Source organism: Gopherus flavomarginatus, chromosome 21 (assembly GCF_025201925.1).
Source record: "Gopherus flavomarginatus isolate rGopFla2 chromosome 21, rGopFla2.mat.asm, whole genome shotgun sequence".
In the NCBI taxonomy this organism is placed as follows: Eukaryota; Metazoa; Chordata; order Testudines; family Testudinidae; genus Gopherus; species Gopherus flavomarginatus.
Genome location: NC_066637.1, coordinates 18,268,926 through 18,285,101, shown reverse-complemented (window position 1 = coordinate 18,285,101; position 16,176 = coordinate 18,268,926). Strand labels below are relative to the sequence as shown.

The following is a 16,176-nucleotide window of genomic DNA, read 5'->3' as shown; positions in this document are numbered from 1 at the left end:
GGAAGGCACTTAATCTTCCAGAGACATCAAAAGTCTCAAATTACACAATATTAAAGAATTTAGCAAATACAGAATTGGTCTGTATAACAAATGCAATCCAAAGCCCTGCATCCTGATGCACTTCAGGGGTTGTTAGGAAGCCACTGGTGGACTATGAACTTCTGCTGTTACTTGTAGTGGATGCAGAGTTTAGAGGATAGTGGTGTTTAATCCCACATGAGCCACATTCTGACCTCAGTCAAGTCACCTGAATGCCCTATTCCTCAATTAAGCGAGCTGGTACGGTGGATATAAAGCAGAAATATGGACCTTCACAAGGATAGGTTCTTGCTGCTTGCCTCGCTTGTAGAATCACAGCTCCACTCTCACAAAAATACAACCAAAGGCGCTAAGCTTCTAATCAGTCTTATAAGCACCTGCCGGAGCAGCTCCGAGACTTCAGGGAGGGTTAAGGTCCAGCGGCATTGGCTGCAGTCCTGTAAACAGATCCAAGGTCAGCTCCCCGCGCCGCCGCAGGGACAGCGGCTGAGGCGGCGACGGACAGAGCAGGGGCTGGGAAGGCCCCGGAGCGTGGGGCCCGGGAACGCTGCGCGGGGCGGGCGCGCGGGACCCCCGCGTGGCAGCGGCTCCGCCCGAGTCACTTCCGGCAGCGCGCGACAGCGCCGGGCGGGCGGGGCTTTTACGACAGCGGGCGCGGCGCTTGGCGGCGGCGGGGCTGCTGGCGGCGGAGCGCGGCGCGGCCCGGCCCGGCCATGCTGCTCACCGTGTTCTGCCTGCGCCGGGACCGCTCCGAGCTCACCTTCTCGCTGCAGGTGGACGCCGACTTCGAGCTGCAGAACTTCCGGGCGCTCTGCGAGCTGGAGTCCGGCATCCCCGCGGCCGAGAGCCAGGTGAGGAGACTCGCTCCGGGCCCTTCCCTCTGACGGGCCCCTCTCCCCCCACCGTGGGGAGACCCCCCATTCCCCTGCCAGGTTCCCACCTCCCCCCGGCCCGGGGAGCCCGCTCGTGTGTGTCCCGGCCTGGAGGGGCCTTACAGACACACACACTGGGGAAAGGGCTTGGGCCCCGTCTCCTCCCCCAGCCTCTGCGGGACGAGCGCCCCGGGGAGAGCGAGACCCCCGTGATCTAGCCTCTGCCCGCCCTGGTGCCCCTCCCTGCAGAGCCTCAGATGAGGAGCTGGGGAGTGCGGCTCATTCCAGGATCCCCATGGCGCAGAGCCAGCGGAGCCTCTGGGAGGGGGATCTCCCCAGTGTTTCTGCCTCCCAGAGAGAGTTGTGGAATTATGGAGCCTGTGGGGGACCTGGGGCCCCTTCCTTGCAGAAGGACAGCCATGCCTTGTTAACCCTCCGTTCCTACACCCAACAGCTGGGGGAGACCTCAGGTTTCATCTCCTCTCTTAGGACTGCTATGGGATCTCGTCTAGGGAGCGACCCCTTCTGCTCTGGCTCATGGTAGCCAAAAGAGAGGAGACCTCATCTCCCCAAGAAATGACTCCTCCACGTTTGTAGGATCCCTCCACCTATCTTCAGGACACAATAAATGGAGCCAGAGTCTCTCTCTTCCACCTCACCATTCCAGACCCAGAGATGCAAAGCCTGGATACTTTCTCTCCCTCATAATAGAGACCCCTCTATTCTGTTCTTGGGTGGCACGATCTTGGATCCACTGACAGCCGCATTTAGACCCCTTTCTTCAGACTCACCAAATCCACTTTATTGCTAGAACAGTCTTCTCAGATTCCAGTCTCTCCAATGTCCCTGACTGTCTCCCACTGCCCCCTTTTACAGCTGCAAGCCAGGGTCACCCCATCTAGTTTCCAAGAACCATCTGAGTCCCTGGAGAGGGGGGAAAGTGAGGATTTCTCTGCCCTTTCAGAGTGATGAGGATTGTGTGAGTTTTGGGGTGAAGAAGCTGGCCTCCCAGCTCCTTGCCTAGGGAAACATCTCAGAGTTGCTACTGGGAAGTTGGCTGCACCTTCAGCGCATCTAAGAAATTGCTTAACATCCTCTCCCTCATTCTACTAAGGAAATGGGGTAGCATTTTAGGATGAGAATTCCCTTAGATTTCTTCTAACACTTAGTACATCAGGTTGACTTGGTCCTGGACCCTTCTTAAGCCTGGAATACCAGTTTGGTGTGTGTGTGAATGAGGTTTTCACTTCTTTCCTTTTGGGTGTGAGAGGCAACTGAAGTGAAAATTGGTGTCTAGGACTTTCATAGAGAATATCTCAGTCGAGTTCAAATTCAGTAAGGCTTTACTGGCATGACAAGCTATACGAGTGTTGCCAAAATATAAGAAAACAACAAGTGCTAGGTGTGTGTTAGAGGGGGATGCAACCCACCCAAGATAGGGTTGCACACCATTTGGTGTTTGATCGCTGATATCCGGTTGTCATTTCTGTCCACATTTGATCTGATGACAGTGTTTTTGTGCTGTGCCATATCTGCCATCTCTCTCCTTTCTCATAGCACCAAATCAGAGGCTGGAGATACCTGTCAAAGCGCATGGAGCATTCTGTGATCATTGCCCTTTGCTTTTTTGGTCTTTCCGAAAATACGCTCATACAGCCCAAAACTTTAATTTAAATTTTAAGTGAATATTAGTGCTGGTTAAGAGTGTTAGACTGACAGCCCTGGAGGTTGATGTCAGTTTCTCTTTGCAACAGGTTCAGTATGGGCAGCAGGAGTATAATAAGCTTTTCCTCCACATTGGCCAAGTTCTCTGACTCATCTCAGCCCTGGGTGAGACACCTCCACACCCATTCCCTTGTGATTGGGATGAGAGGTATAGTTCAGATGCTACTTTATAGAGTGGGTAAGGAGCTTGATTACGGTGGATGGCTTTGTGATGTGGACATCTGTCCACTGAGTTCTAGACTAGGGCCTTCAGTTCATTTCCTGGAGGCCATCAAACAGCTACCAGATATATTGGCAACTAGGGCTGATTTGCTGCGATTATTATTTAGGGTAAAGTTTTAGGGTATTCACTGGGAAAAGGCCTGGAAGTACAGTTTTAAAAGAAATCAAATATTTCTGTCCTTCTGTTTCCCCAATAGTCAGACCTGTGTGTGCATGCGAATAGGTAGATTTAAATGACGTGGTTGCCTCTATCAAGCCACATCTGTAAACTTAATTTGCCTCCCCAGATAATCTCTTAATTTTGGGGAAGGGAGAAGGCTCCCCACTTCTGGTGGAATTAAGACTTCTCATCAAAAGCTACTAGGTCTGAGCCTTCATGTTGCCTTATTGTTTCTGAGCTATTTTTTCTCTATTAGCTTCCTGTACAACCCAGTATTTAACTTGGCTGCTCTCAAGGTTTTAGTGAAATTGATTCAACACTTTAAGATATGCAAAAATCCCAGGAGTTCAAGTCATAAGCTCTTCAGGACCTGAACCGTGTCTTTATATGCGGCCTGTGTAGAGCAATGGGATCCTGGTTTGGGCATGTGAGCACTACAGAAATGTGAATAATAATAATAATTAATAAAGGACATCTAAAAAACAACATGAAAATACTGTGTGCAGTAGCTCCCATGCCTGCAATACAGGTTTAATGCTGACTTTTGATCACTTCTGAGTTTGGGTGAGTTGATGCCAGTTACTTAGTGCTGGAAAGCTCCATGTCTTATCTGCTTCCAGTGACGTGCTGCACACCATCCTATTCAAAAGCCAAGTAACTGCAGAATCAAATCACTGATCTAATCACCGTAGTCTAAAATGAGATTAGAAAATCAAAGGCCAGTGGAGTTCCTTAGGGAAAACTCTTAATTTTTCTCAATGGGGAGCGAGTGACGATGGGTCGCAAAGATTCCAATTCTTTTTATGCTGCTGTCAACGCATGTTTATACAGAGAATGAATATCAAATCCAGATACATGTTCTTAAATGAGACTTGTCCTGGTACAGTAAAATCAGAGTCCCAGGTCCATGTTCTTCCAGTTTACCTGCAGGGGAAGAGGACCCCATGACCACTAAGTAGCAGTTAACCCTGAAAGCTTTGACTACAAAAACATGAATATCCAGTGTTCTTCCGATTGCCAATGACCAGCATAACTTCCCTGCATGTGAGAATGTACAAATGACGGCCACTGGAGGCTTGAATTTCTGAAGTACTGCCTGAAGTGTAAACACCTCTTGTTTTTCATATATGTCCCTCCAGCTACTTGCATAATAACATGATAACATTGACTCTATTTTAAGATGATGGGTGGTCGTGTACTTGTTTGCTTGCTTGTGCTGCTCCATCTGGGGGATTTTTTCCCTCTGAGCTGCTGTCTCTCAGCAAATAATTTTAAAGTTTTATATACTAGCTTCTACAGTTATCTGTGTCAAATAACCTGCAATTGACTCCAAACACCATCATGAGTGCCTCTGCTTCTCTCCTCGCTTCCATTTACCTGTCCCTTGCCTAATTCCTGTTTCCTTCCGTTCTCTCCTTTATTGTCCATCATTTTCCCTTTCTGCCCATGTATTTGCTGGGCCGATATCTGTATAACATCCTTTCTAGTCAGCACTTCTTTCTATAGAGCATTTTGCAATCTTTCATAGGAAGAAACTATATAAATACCATTTGTATTTTACTTATTGGAAGACCAGCTTCTCTTAAGGACAAGGCTCAGCTTCCAATAAGGAAGCACTGTGCTTGCTTAAACTGACAAATTGTATTTTAACTCAGGGGCTTGTTCTTCTTGCATTATTTTTATCCTAGCTCTCTTTTTACAATGATCAGAGGCATGTTGCTTTAAAAGCAAAATTGTCAGGTTCCTGCCCGGAGGCAGCTGCAATTCATATTAGACATTACACAGTGGGGAATAAACCAAGGAAGTGGGGAAGGCCAAGGGTTGTGATGAGAAACTGATGTTCTCATGATGTGTGTTCATTATTTTATTTTACTACTGTTCAGGAGAAAGTGAGGGCTGAAAGTCTTGACTAAAAAGCAGGCTGGATAAAAATCAATGATTTTTTTTATTTAAATTGAATTTTTTTGATAAAATGCTTTTTGAGGAAAAAAACCTATCTAAAGATAGTTTTAATTAAGATACATTATAGCTCAAAGATATCTCATCATGGAATAGGAATTATAAATTCTAATTCTATAGTATAAGACAATATATTCATGTAATGTTTTAAGAAAACTTTGTAAATGAGTTCCAATAGTTCATGAATTAGGGACCCAATTTTATGGAGTCCCAGGGGCTTCTGTATAGATCGGGGTCAGCAACCTTTCAGAAGTGGTGTGCCGAGTCTTCATTTATTCACCTTGATTTAAGGTTTTGCGTGCCAGTGATACATTTTAACGTTTTTAGAAGGTCTCTTTCTATAAGTCTGTAATCTATAACTAAACTATTATTGTATGTCAAGTAAATAAGGGTTTTTAAATGTTTAAGAAGCTTCATTTAAAATTAAATTAAAATGCAGAGCCCCCCAGACCGGTGGCCAGGACCTGAGCAGTGTGAGTGCCACTGGAAACCAGCTCATGTGCCGCCTTTGGCACCCGTGTCATAGGTTGCCTACCCCGGTATAGATTATTTAGGTTAATCTTTCTGTCTACCCAATGGTATCTTCTAGACTGAGCACTGAGTCCCATCAGAGATGCTTAGTTTTGCAGTTCTCAAACTGTGGATTTGTGTCTCCAGAGATAACATGCTTGTTAACATCAAAAATGTTTTAAAAGAAATAATATATAGAGGTGAGAAATAATAGACCTCAACCCTATTGTCCTTCTGCAAATTTGTGTACACAGAGTCAATCCCTTACCTCTCTCTAAAAGTGCGAAGTTTCAAAAAGTTAAATGAATAGAAGATTGTTGGGGGTGGAATAGATCTGGACAAGGAGAAGTGTGGAGATAAATGTGAGAAGGGAGGGACAAGCAGTAGAAACAAAAGTGAAACTGTTTGAGCGGCATATTCCAGAAGTCTTGAGGTCTTTCTGATTTTAGCTTTCATTGATTTGAGATCTACCATACCATTCTCTCACTAGAAGGGAAAACCTAGAATGGCAGCAGGCCGTAGATGAGGCCCAGTTTGGGTCTCCTTTGTCTCTGAGTTGTGAAGAATATGTATTAAGGTTATAACAACCGACAAGAATGCACTTTTATGTAGAAATCCATGATTAAATTGAGTCTTCCTGACTAGTAATTTAAATCTATTAAAATCAAATCCACCCTGCTAAAAAGGATGCACTGTGAGGAAAGATTTAATGGAGATAGTTGAAGCTGTGTGGCACAAAGTCAGAGAAGATGTTCACAGCCAAAGTGGTGGCACAAAAACACTTGTGAGGAAAGGAGACGCAGGGAACAGGGAGGCAAGTGGAGCAGGCAGTGAGTAGGCCATGTGGAGGGGAATAGAAGGCAAGAGAGGTGAAGGGAACAGTGAGATTTTTGCCTCCCATTCACCTTTTGATTGCTAACAAGTTTATGATTTTTTTTTTTTAATTTAGTATGGCTAACAGTGCACCATCCATCCTATAAAGGGATTTGGAAAGGGAGGGGAATCTGAACAAAATGTGCTGCTGGAACTTATTTTGGAGTCTTCTGGGATCATTTATATACTTTCCTTCTTCAGCCTCTATCCCACCTCCATTTACTGACCTGCTCTTGGGTTGCACATTGTCATAACACTTCAGCTAAGGAGATCTGGAGCCCATCAACAGTTCTCTGAGTACGAGTCACGAGTTACCTGCTGTGGTTGGCCCCAGGAGCTTAGAACTCTGATTCTCACAGTACAGTGCTGCAGAGATAACTACATCAACCTCTAGTTTTTTACATTGCTGACACTACTCTTCTCAGTATTTATAAAGCATGCTACTTTTATGGCTAATCCATTTTCTTGATTGCAATTACTTGGGAGCAGAAACTGGTTGACATCCTATTGAAAATTAGAGTAAGAGTTCTTGTTCTAGATTTTGATTTACTTCTGTGCTGCCTGGGGATCTCTAGTAGGAAGTGTCACTGACCTCCCTTTGTGAGGCACTTTAAGATATACTGATGAAAAGTGCTATATAAGAGCTAGGTGGTATTATGTACCAGTGTTAGACCAAGACCTTGACTGTACCAGGCGGTGCCTATCAATTGGGTGTGGTCTTAACCTGCTATGAAGTCTGGGCAGCTCCAAACTCCTAGACCTGTGGAAGATCTGTAGCAGGCTGAAGTATGCATAGCTGAATGGAGAGTGGGCAGTGATGGTACACATGGGCCCCAGCACAGAATCTCATCAATACGGTAGAGTGGGGGAGCATATAGTGCCTTTCAGCGCCATCGATCTGCTGACGGATGGAGAGATTCATTAAACGGATTGTAGTACAGGTGCTGGAACCAACCAGAGGTGGTGCTCTTCTAGCATGAGACCTCAGCAGCATGAATCAATGGCTTACAGATATTATAGTTTTGTTTGGTAGAGTTTGTAATAACATCCCCCTATACTCTGTATGGTACCCCCAATGACTAATAACTGAATTTTCAACACTCTGTAGCATCTATTTTTAAACAGTTTCTAATAAAATTTTAAATCTGCACTGCTTTTGTTCTTGCTTTTAAAGGAAAGACATTCCTGCTGTATTGTCATTCAAGCAGCAGAAAGCTAGCTGCCTTCCTGGTCAAGCATTTTGCAAAATCAGAGTACTTCATAATGTTGGGGGAATCTTGGGCACTGCCCAGCTTCAGAGAAGTTAGTGACTTAGTACTGGGCTGTCTCATCAGCGTTTGCTTTTGTAATGTTTCATACCACACAGAAGCAACGAAGTCAAATTAGTTCGTTTTGCCTGTAAAGGAGGATGGTTGAATGTGTTAAGTTGCTCTGCTGAGGGATATGGTATAACTGCTGTGTGCTTAATTCATGCTTTGAGCTGTTAAGGTGGAAAGTTTAAAAATCCAATCCAAGCAAGAAGACAAGCTAAACCTCTTTTAAACTGATCAAGTTGTGTCTCCCAGAATGTCCATATGAAGAAACTGTCATTTAAGATTTGCAGGTGGAGGTCAGGTTTATTCTTAGCTTGTTTTTTCCCTGTCAGTGGCATGACTAACGCATGTGGTGCACCACTGGGTGTGGTGTATTTAGTTACGTGAGATGCTGCTTTGACAATCATATCATCACAAACAAAGCTTCATAATGCCAGTAAGAATTGGTTGTAATGTTTCTTCTCTGCTGATTTAAAACTCAACAAAATTTACACATGCCCCGGATCAAAATAGCTTACAAAGTATAAATGGAGCCTCGGTTGCAAACAGGAAGAACTAGAACTACTGGTGCAGGAGGTGAAACCAGGTATTATCAGGTTAATGGAAGCATGGTGGAATAGTAGTCATGACTGGAGTACAGGTTTTGAAGGGTATGTGCTGGTCAGGAAAGACAGAAATAAAGATTAACGTGGTGTAGTTACACTGTATGTTAATGATGAGGTAACCTGTAAAGAACTTAGAAGTGATGGAATGGAATGTTTGGGTCAAAATCATTTTGGAGAAGAATGGAAACAGACTCCCCTGGGATAATGCTTGGGGTCTGTTACAGAACCCCAGGATCTGATTTGGATATGGATAGCCCAGTGAGAGAAATACTACGGGGAATTGTGTGATTATGGGAGACTTTAATTTCTCCCATAATTGGCCTTGTTAGCACTACAAAAAGTAATTTTTCCTTTATTGATATTCACCCCTTCTTGTCAACTGTTGAGAATAGGCCACTTCCATCTTGATTGAATTGGCCTCGTTAGCACTGACCCCCCACTTGGTAAGGCAACTGCCATCTTTTCATGTGCTGTAATATATATATACACACTGCTTACTGTATTTTTCACTCTATGCATCTGATGAAGTGGGTTCTAGCCCACGAAAGCTTATGCCCATATAAATTTGTTAGTCTCTAAGGTATCATACAGACGTCTCATTTTTTAAAAAAATTTCTCTGATATTGACTGGAGGACCTCATCTGGACTACTGCATGCAATTCAGGTCTCTCATATTTGAGAGATGAATTCAAACTGAAACAAGTGCAGAGAAGGGCTGCTAGGATGATCAGGGAAATGGAGAACTTACCTTATAAAAGGAGACTTGGGTTGTTTAGCCTAAATGAAGGCTCTGGAGAGATAGGATTGCTCTCTATAAATACATCAGAGTGATAAACACCCGGGTGGGAGAGGAGTTATTTAAGATAAGGGCCAATGCTGGTGCAAAAACAAATGGATATCAGCTGGCCTTCACCAAGTTGAAATTAGATGAAGGTTTCTAACCATCAGAGGAGTGAAGTTCTAGAAGACTCTTCAAAAGGAGTAGTTAGTGCAACCTTTTTGTTTCAAGACTGAGTTTGACAAGTTTATGGAGGGGATGATATGATAAGGTTGCATACTGTGGCATATGGCCTATCCACAATTGCTATTAGCAGATATCTGCAACAGTCAGAGATGGCTCAGAGTCTAACTGATTACCATATTTGGGGTTGGGGAGGAATTTTCCCCCAGGTCATATTGACAGTGACGTTAGGGGCGGGGGTTTGCCTTTCTCTGTGTCGTGAGAGAGAGGATCACTTGCTAGGATTATCTGGGTACATCTTATTTAAACATTTCCCTGCCGTTGCAGGGGCCTCGGGCACTGGTGCCCCTTAGTCCCTCTTAGTCTCTGCCTGCGGCACATAGTAGTCTAGTCTCCAGTGGGCTCTAATACTTTGGTCTAACTTCAGTTGTTGGATTTAGTGTGCGGATGGTGTTGGCCTGAGGGATGAGCTGTTGGTCTCTTCTGACTTTAGAATTTATTGCGCATTGACATAAGTTAATGATAATGTAAGTTTTTGTAAAACTGGATGTTATGGAAAGTCATGGCTACATGTTCACAATTCCACTGAAAACCTCATGTCCTCCTATCCTGTCCAGTATTCAACACTTCTGCCTTGAAATTTGTAAAGTTAAATGCTTTATTGCTGCTGTCATTTTTATAATGGGAGATCACAATTTAGAAAGTAGGCAGACAGTAGAGCTTTCGCTGAAGGTGATTCCAGGTTTATATGGGAATATGTAGAAATCAGGGCATTATCCAAAGCTGCTCTAAAATCCTCCATTCTTCTTATTCCTTAACCAGCCCTTCTCAGAAATGCTATGTACTGTGAAACCATGTTGGTTTCCTGTAAGAATAATTCTCTGTGGATGACTGCGTACTTATTTCTTGGGATCTGCCTAGTGCACAGGGCACTTGATTTGCAGCAGTCTGATGAGAATTGCACGCTTACCAGTAATTCTTTTGGATTTGTCTTGAGATTTATAGTGAATCAGATTTAATGTTCCTAAGTAAAATCACCACTTAGGGTCTTACTGTCAGTTCACTTTGTGCCATGCATAAGCTTGTTTCCTATCACCCTGTCTCTCTCCCTATATACAGATTGTCTATGCAGAGAGGCCTCTAACTGACAACCACAGGTCATTGGCCTCATATGGCTTGAAAGATGGGGATGTGGTGATTTTACGGCAAAAGGAGAATGCAGAGCCACGGCCTCCAGTCCAGTTTCCAGGTGAGAAACTCTTCAGACTAACTCGCTGGGCTACCTGCTGTTGTCTTGCAGTCCCCCTTGCTGTACCCAGATGTCCATTGTACCCAGATTACCTTTAAACTGTGACTGTTTAGCCTCTTGATGCTCTGGAGGTTTTATTCATCGATGTGTGTGAAACTTAACTAATGCCGTCTTGTCACGGGTCTACTAATCTATTAAATTTAAAACGCCCCCTTTTTCAGAGAGTTAATAACTTGATGATGAAAAATATACTTGGGGCAGAACGTTGGTTCATTAGTAAATAAATACACCAAAATACTATTTCGTGTGTATAATGCATTTCATACAAGTGCTTGAGAAACTTCACAGTAGCCACCCTCATCAGGCAAAACTGTTCTTGTTTAGGGGTGGGCTTTTTCTTTGCTTTGGTTACTTACAGGGTTTACCTCTTGCGGTGATGTTTTAGTCCATGGGTAGGCATGATTTAGTTTGCTCTTCAGGGGTGAGAGAAAAGTGACCAAAATAATTTGGTTCAGAAAAGCAGCTTCTGTGAAGTCATGTGGATTTTCATAAGGCTTCCTGTTCCTCTCCCATTCAGTATAATGATGCAGTAATATGCAGGCTGTGCTGCTCTTACACATTAGAGGGTTGTGGCAATGTGTGCTCTGAGTACATTTTTTTGCTAATGGACAGAGAAGCTGAAGCTTAGCAGACCCAATCACGTGATGCAATATATATTCAAAAGGTTCCTCAAGCCCCGTAGTATGGAATTGGAGTCCCACTTCTGCCACCCTTCCCTCTTTTAATTCTTAATCCTAAGAGTTCCCATTATAATTGTATCCTTTACAAAAGGAAATGTTGACTGCAGGTTATAGCAGGGGAATGGCTGTAAAGGTCCCAACTCTGCCTTGGCTGGAAGATTGGTGGCGGCAGTGCAGGGCTTCAGTAATATTTTTCTTACTACAGTATCTTCTTTCATCTGAGGAATTCAGAAGCGCTTTGTAGATGGAGTTAAGCCTCGTAACCCCCTCATGAGGTAGATTGGTGGTATGCATATCTCCGAGTTGAAAAATTGAGTTGGAGGGGGTTGTGAGTTTCCCCAGAAAATGGGCCAGATATGGGAATAGATCAGTTACATAAACTAACCCACTAACCTGAATATGTTGGTGACACAGTGGAGCTCAGACGTGAATTGCTATGTACATGAAATGTTAGTGTAGGTTGTTCAGCCATTCCACTGCTTTTGACTGCATTGTCCACAGCAGCTGAGAATGTGAAATGGTCAAACTGTTAACTCGTTTTTCCATAAGGTCTGCCCAGGATAGACTTCAGCAGCATTGCAGTGCCTGGGACGTCAGCTCAGCAGCAGCAGCAACCAGCGCAGCATCTTCGCCCATCGCCTCCGGATACATCTTCATCCCCTCAGGGCTTGGACAATCCAGCACTGTTACGGGACATGTTGCTTGCCAATCCCCACGAGCTGTCCCTACTGAAAGAACGCAATCCACCCCTAGCTGAGGCACTGCTCAGTGGAGACCTTGGTAAATTGGGATTTGGAGGCGATTGGTTCTTCCTTGCTTTGTCTGAGGCTGTTACGTGGTAACATCCATCTGTGCTGAATTCTAGTACAAAGTAGTTATGCGTGTTCAGTCACACAATGGCTTCTTAGTGAGTTTAATGCTGACAGCATTGGAGGTGGAATACCCCTATCCCCAGAAGAGGAGTAGCACTAGCTAGCAACAGCTTTGCAAACTTCCTCCACCTGACTGCCGGTTTGCCTTGTCCTCTTTCTTGGAGGGATCACATCTGGGGAGTGAGATCAGTTTTTAGGACCAGTTCCATCCCTGGCCTCTGTACTGAGACTCCTGTCAACTGTATCAACTGGTAATTGTGTTACCACCCCTAGCTCTCTACGACCCAGACAGGAAATAGCTCATTTTAAATCCCATCCTACCTCCCTTGCAAAGGCCTGAAAGATATTAATATATGTCACTACAGACATGGACAAAAAAAACCGAAATAAGAGAGGCTTCGAATCTCACTGGCAGGCACCTAATCTGGCAACCTTGTGGTCGCCCTGGGAACCAGTAAACAGTGTTTATTTCACTATTCCTTTTGAAGAGTTTCCTTCAATGTCTTTTTAAAAAAAATTACATTTGGCTTTTTTAGAAACCAATTGTTAAAATCCTTCTGAGTGCTATCTAAGATGGTGGTGCACTTGGCAGGCTTAGTGGTATGATGCCCTCTGTGCTCTGCTGGTGAACACCTGTTCTTTGCTGCTCACACCTTGTCTTATTTGAGCTTTATTTTATTTATTTTTGCAATAACATAGAGCTCATTTAATGTGAAAACAGATCATTTGGAGGCATTAAAATGCATGGTTATAAACTCTTACTAGAGATCCATTTGTGGGAAACAGCTTATCAGGAACTTGGTTACTAATGTGGAGGTTTGGGAGATATGATGGAAGGAAAAAGCACTCTGTAGAAGAGCCTCCCCACAGTTTTTCTCCTTTCCAGTACAGGAAGGATGGAGGAAAGAGGTACATGGCTTTTTTTTTTAATTCTCTATATTGATTTGATGTATATGAACAGTTGCGAAGAGTGAGGGAACACAGTAATGTACAGTGCTGTATGCCATGTTACTAAAGCATACAATTCTTTCCATAAAACATGTCTTTCACTGGCCCTCTTTTGAGCCTAGCAGTGTGTCCCCTATATCGGAGAGCTGGTTGCAGAACCACATGAGATGTTCTTCCTCCCCATCCTAGGATGAGAGCACTGCTTCTAGGGCTTGCTGCCCTTGATAGTGCAAGCACACTTGCAGTGGGAGTGGTGCAGAGCACTAACTACAGGATCCCAGGACTAGTTCATCTGCCGCTTTTCTTGTCTAATCTGTACAGTAAACTCTCATAATTCAGATTTGGTACAGCTCTGTGCATTCAGAGGGTGGATTATCAGGTTATACTGTCAGAATTTGCCATCAGCATTTGGGCAGATATCCAGGTCTGCTCTCACTGTAGTGTCCAAAATACATCAAGCTTCAATGCATATGTAATTGTGTTAGGTGCATTACAATACATTAGAAGGCACCATCTATACAGAGCATGGAGCCGTGGAAATCAAAACATCCTACTCCTTGCGGAGTCGATAAGTTTTCAAGGCCAGGTGTATTTGGAACCACTGCATTTTCTGAAGTGAAAGCACTAGCTACTGTTGAAACAACTGTTCTGATTTTTGAATGCAAGTGGGGTTAGGAATGCATTTTGTTGTGTACAAACCTTGAAAAAACATGGCTGAAATTTTCGACCATTGGTATCTAAAAGTTGTGCATCTAATTTTTTTTCAATAGTGACCACTTCTTAACTCCCATTAAGTGTAGATTTAGGAATCTAACTGTAAGAACTCAGACTTGTAAATCTTGGCCTATGTTACTTGGTTTAAAAATAAAACTACTGTTTGAAGCCTGTGATGTCATAGAACTTTGACTTTGCTCAGATGCAAAATTAATCTATGTCCAGTGAGTTCTGCTGCTGTCTTTTTGGCGGAACTTCTGGTTTTGTCGGCAACACGGTCCAATGTACAGCGCACCACACTGGGATTCAGAAGACCTAGATTACATTCCTGGCTATGCCACTGACTCAGTGACGTTGTGTAAACCAACTGACCTTGGTACCTCCATTTCCTCATGTTAAAATGAGTGTGGGTAATGACATCCACTTTTGTAAAGCGTTTTGAGATCTATGGGAGAAACGGTAAGTATCATGGTTATTGTGACTTCAGTTTCTCCTAACTGGAAAAAAAAAGTTTGACTAAAGATTGTTCTACATACAAATGAATAATTTAGGCTAGACTAGAAGAATACAAATGCTGAATTTCTGACTCCTGTTCTGGATGTAACTTATTTGCTGCTTTTGGAGTTGTTCTTGCATGATATTGGGTAGATCTTGCTGCAGTAAAGCAATGAACATATTTTTTAATAGCAGCTCTTTGATTTAAATATCGCGGTGTCTCTGCACATTACATTTATTTGCAGACAATGGAAAGATAAATGTAGGGTAACTTCAGTTCATTCAGAACCTGAGAACTCTGTTATGTCTACATAGGCTCTTGGGCATCAGGCCCAATGCCAAGTAGTTCAGTTCACTGAGATGGGAGACAAAGTGGCAATCTCGAGCGAGTACGTGATCAAGCCCGTGAGTTTTCTCTGTGCTGGCTGATTTTTCAAGTAGCCCTGGAATAGAGCCCACTGCTGATGGCACTAGTCACGTTACCTTTCAGTGGTGGCCAACATCTTTAAAAGACACTGCTTTGCTACAAGCTTAATAGCATTTCATTTGTAAGAGTAATTTCCAGTAAAAGGTGTCTGTGCATCTAACTATGGTGTTTGTATCTGTTTTTGTTACTGCAGAGAAATTTACCAGGGTGCTGGTGGAGCAGCAACAGGACCGAGCCCGCCGAGAGCAGGAGAGAATCCGTCTGTTTTCAGCTGACCCTTTTGATCTTGAGGCTCAGGCAAAGATAGAAGAGGACATAAGGTAGCAAACCTAAGTCCAAGGGAGAGCTCTGGACCACTTTGTGGGACCCCGTTCCAGCTGAAAATGCATTTTTGGGGTCTAGTTGGAATCGAGAGGGGCAGGTAGATGCAGCATTGTCTCCCATTTGTTGACTCTGTCACTTCTTTTGGTGGTGTGGTCTCACCCCTACAGCCATCGGAGTAGAGGTGGTCTTGGTCATCTCTCTCAACACAGGGGCTGCAATTTCCCAAATCTGGTCAGAGTCTTTGTTCTTTTTCAGGGACCTTTCCCAATTCTGCAGTGCATCTCCGTTAACTAGCCAGCAGAGAGCACTGCATAGAAACTGCTTAACCAAAGTTCCCTGGAGAGCCTGCAAGTAGCTGCCTGGGGTATATTGGATCCCCTCAAGCCTGAGGACCAGGGCTTACAAATGTAGCCCCTAACCCATGTCTCCTGGGTATGTCTACGCAACGAAGAAAAACTCATGGCTGGCTTGTGCCAGCTGACTCAGGCTGCAGGGCTGTTTCACTGCTGTGTAGACTTCTGGGCTCACTTCACAGGGCCCTAGGGCTCAAGCTCCAGCCCGATCCTGGACAGCTACACAGCAGTGAAACAGCCCGCAACCTGAACCTCATAAGCGTGGGTCAGCAGGCCAGACCAGCCCTGGGTGTCTAACTGCTTTGTAGACATACCCACTGAGCCGTGGTCCACACTTACAACTTACGCTGGCATAGCTCCCGGTGTAGATGCCTTTGGCGGAAGAGTGCTTCTTGTTAGCATAGCTAACATTGGGGAGGTGGTGTTTCTACACCAACAGAAACTCCTCCTGTCAGTATAAGCTACCTCCCCCCTGGGCGGCTGTAAGTTTGGTGGTGCAGATATAGCCCAAGTCTCTGCTTAGTTGCAGATTTTGAGCACGGTCATTGTCAGAGAAGTGGCTCTGTAAAAATGGCACCATGCTGCCCCTGGTTTACTTCCCCTTTGTATCTTTTGTATGTAACTTCAGAGTCTGTAAGTCAGAACAAGGCGTCTCTCACTGCCAGTGTTAGAGGCTCAGCTAGGTACTGCGTGTGGGAGATGAGGTCTGATTCTTCTGTTTCTTATATCATTCACAATACATTTTTGAATCAGACCACTGTAAGCAGTTTTGCTGATGTATGAGAACATTCTGCTTCATACAATAGGCTCATACT

General features: G+C 44.2%; 1 protein-coding gene across 4 annotated transcripts in view; it reads left to right on the top strand.

Annotated features, from left to right (window-relative positions):
• The first annotated feature begins 709 nt into the window (after positions 1 to 709).
• The window catches only part of LOC127038552 (protein DDI1 homolog 2), a 37,839-nt gene continuing 22,372 nt past the window's right edge, over positions 710 to 16,176 (top strand). For all 4 annotated transcript variants that reach the window (XM_050931164.1, XM_050931167.1, XM_050931168.1 and 1 more), the window contains exons 1-4: positions 710 to 890; positions 10,359 to 10,488; positions 11,778 to 12,008; positions 14,878 to 15,004. In XM_050931164.1, coding sequence (XP_050787121.1) covers positions 753 to 890; positions 10,359 to 10,488; positions 11,778 to 12,008; positions 14,878 to 15,004 — 626 coding nt within the window. In that variant the 5' untranslated portion in view covers positions 710 to 752. The remainder of the gene's footprint in view (positions 891 to 10,358; positions 10,489 to 11,777; positions 12,009 to 14,877; positions 15,005 to 16,176) is intronic.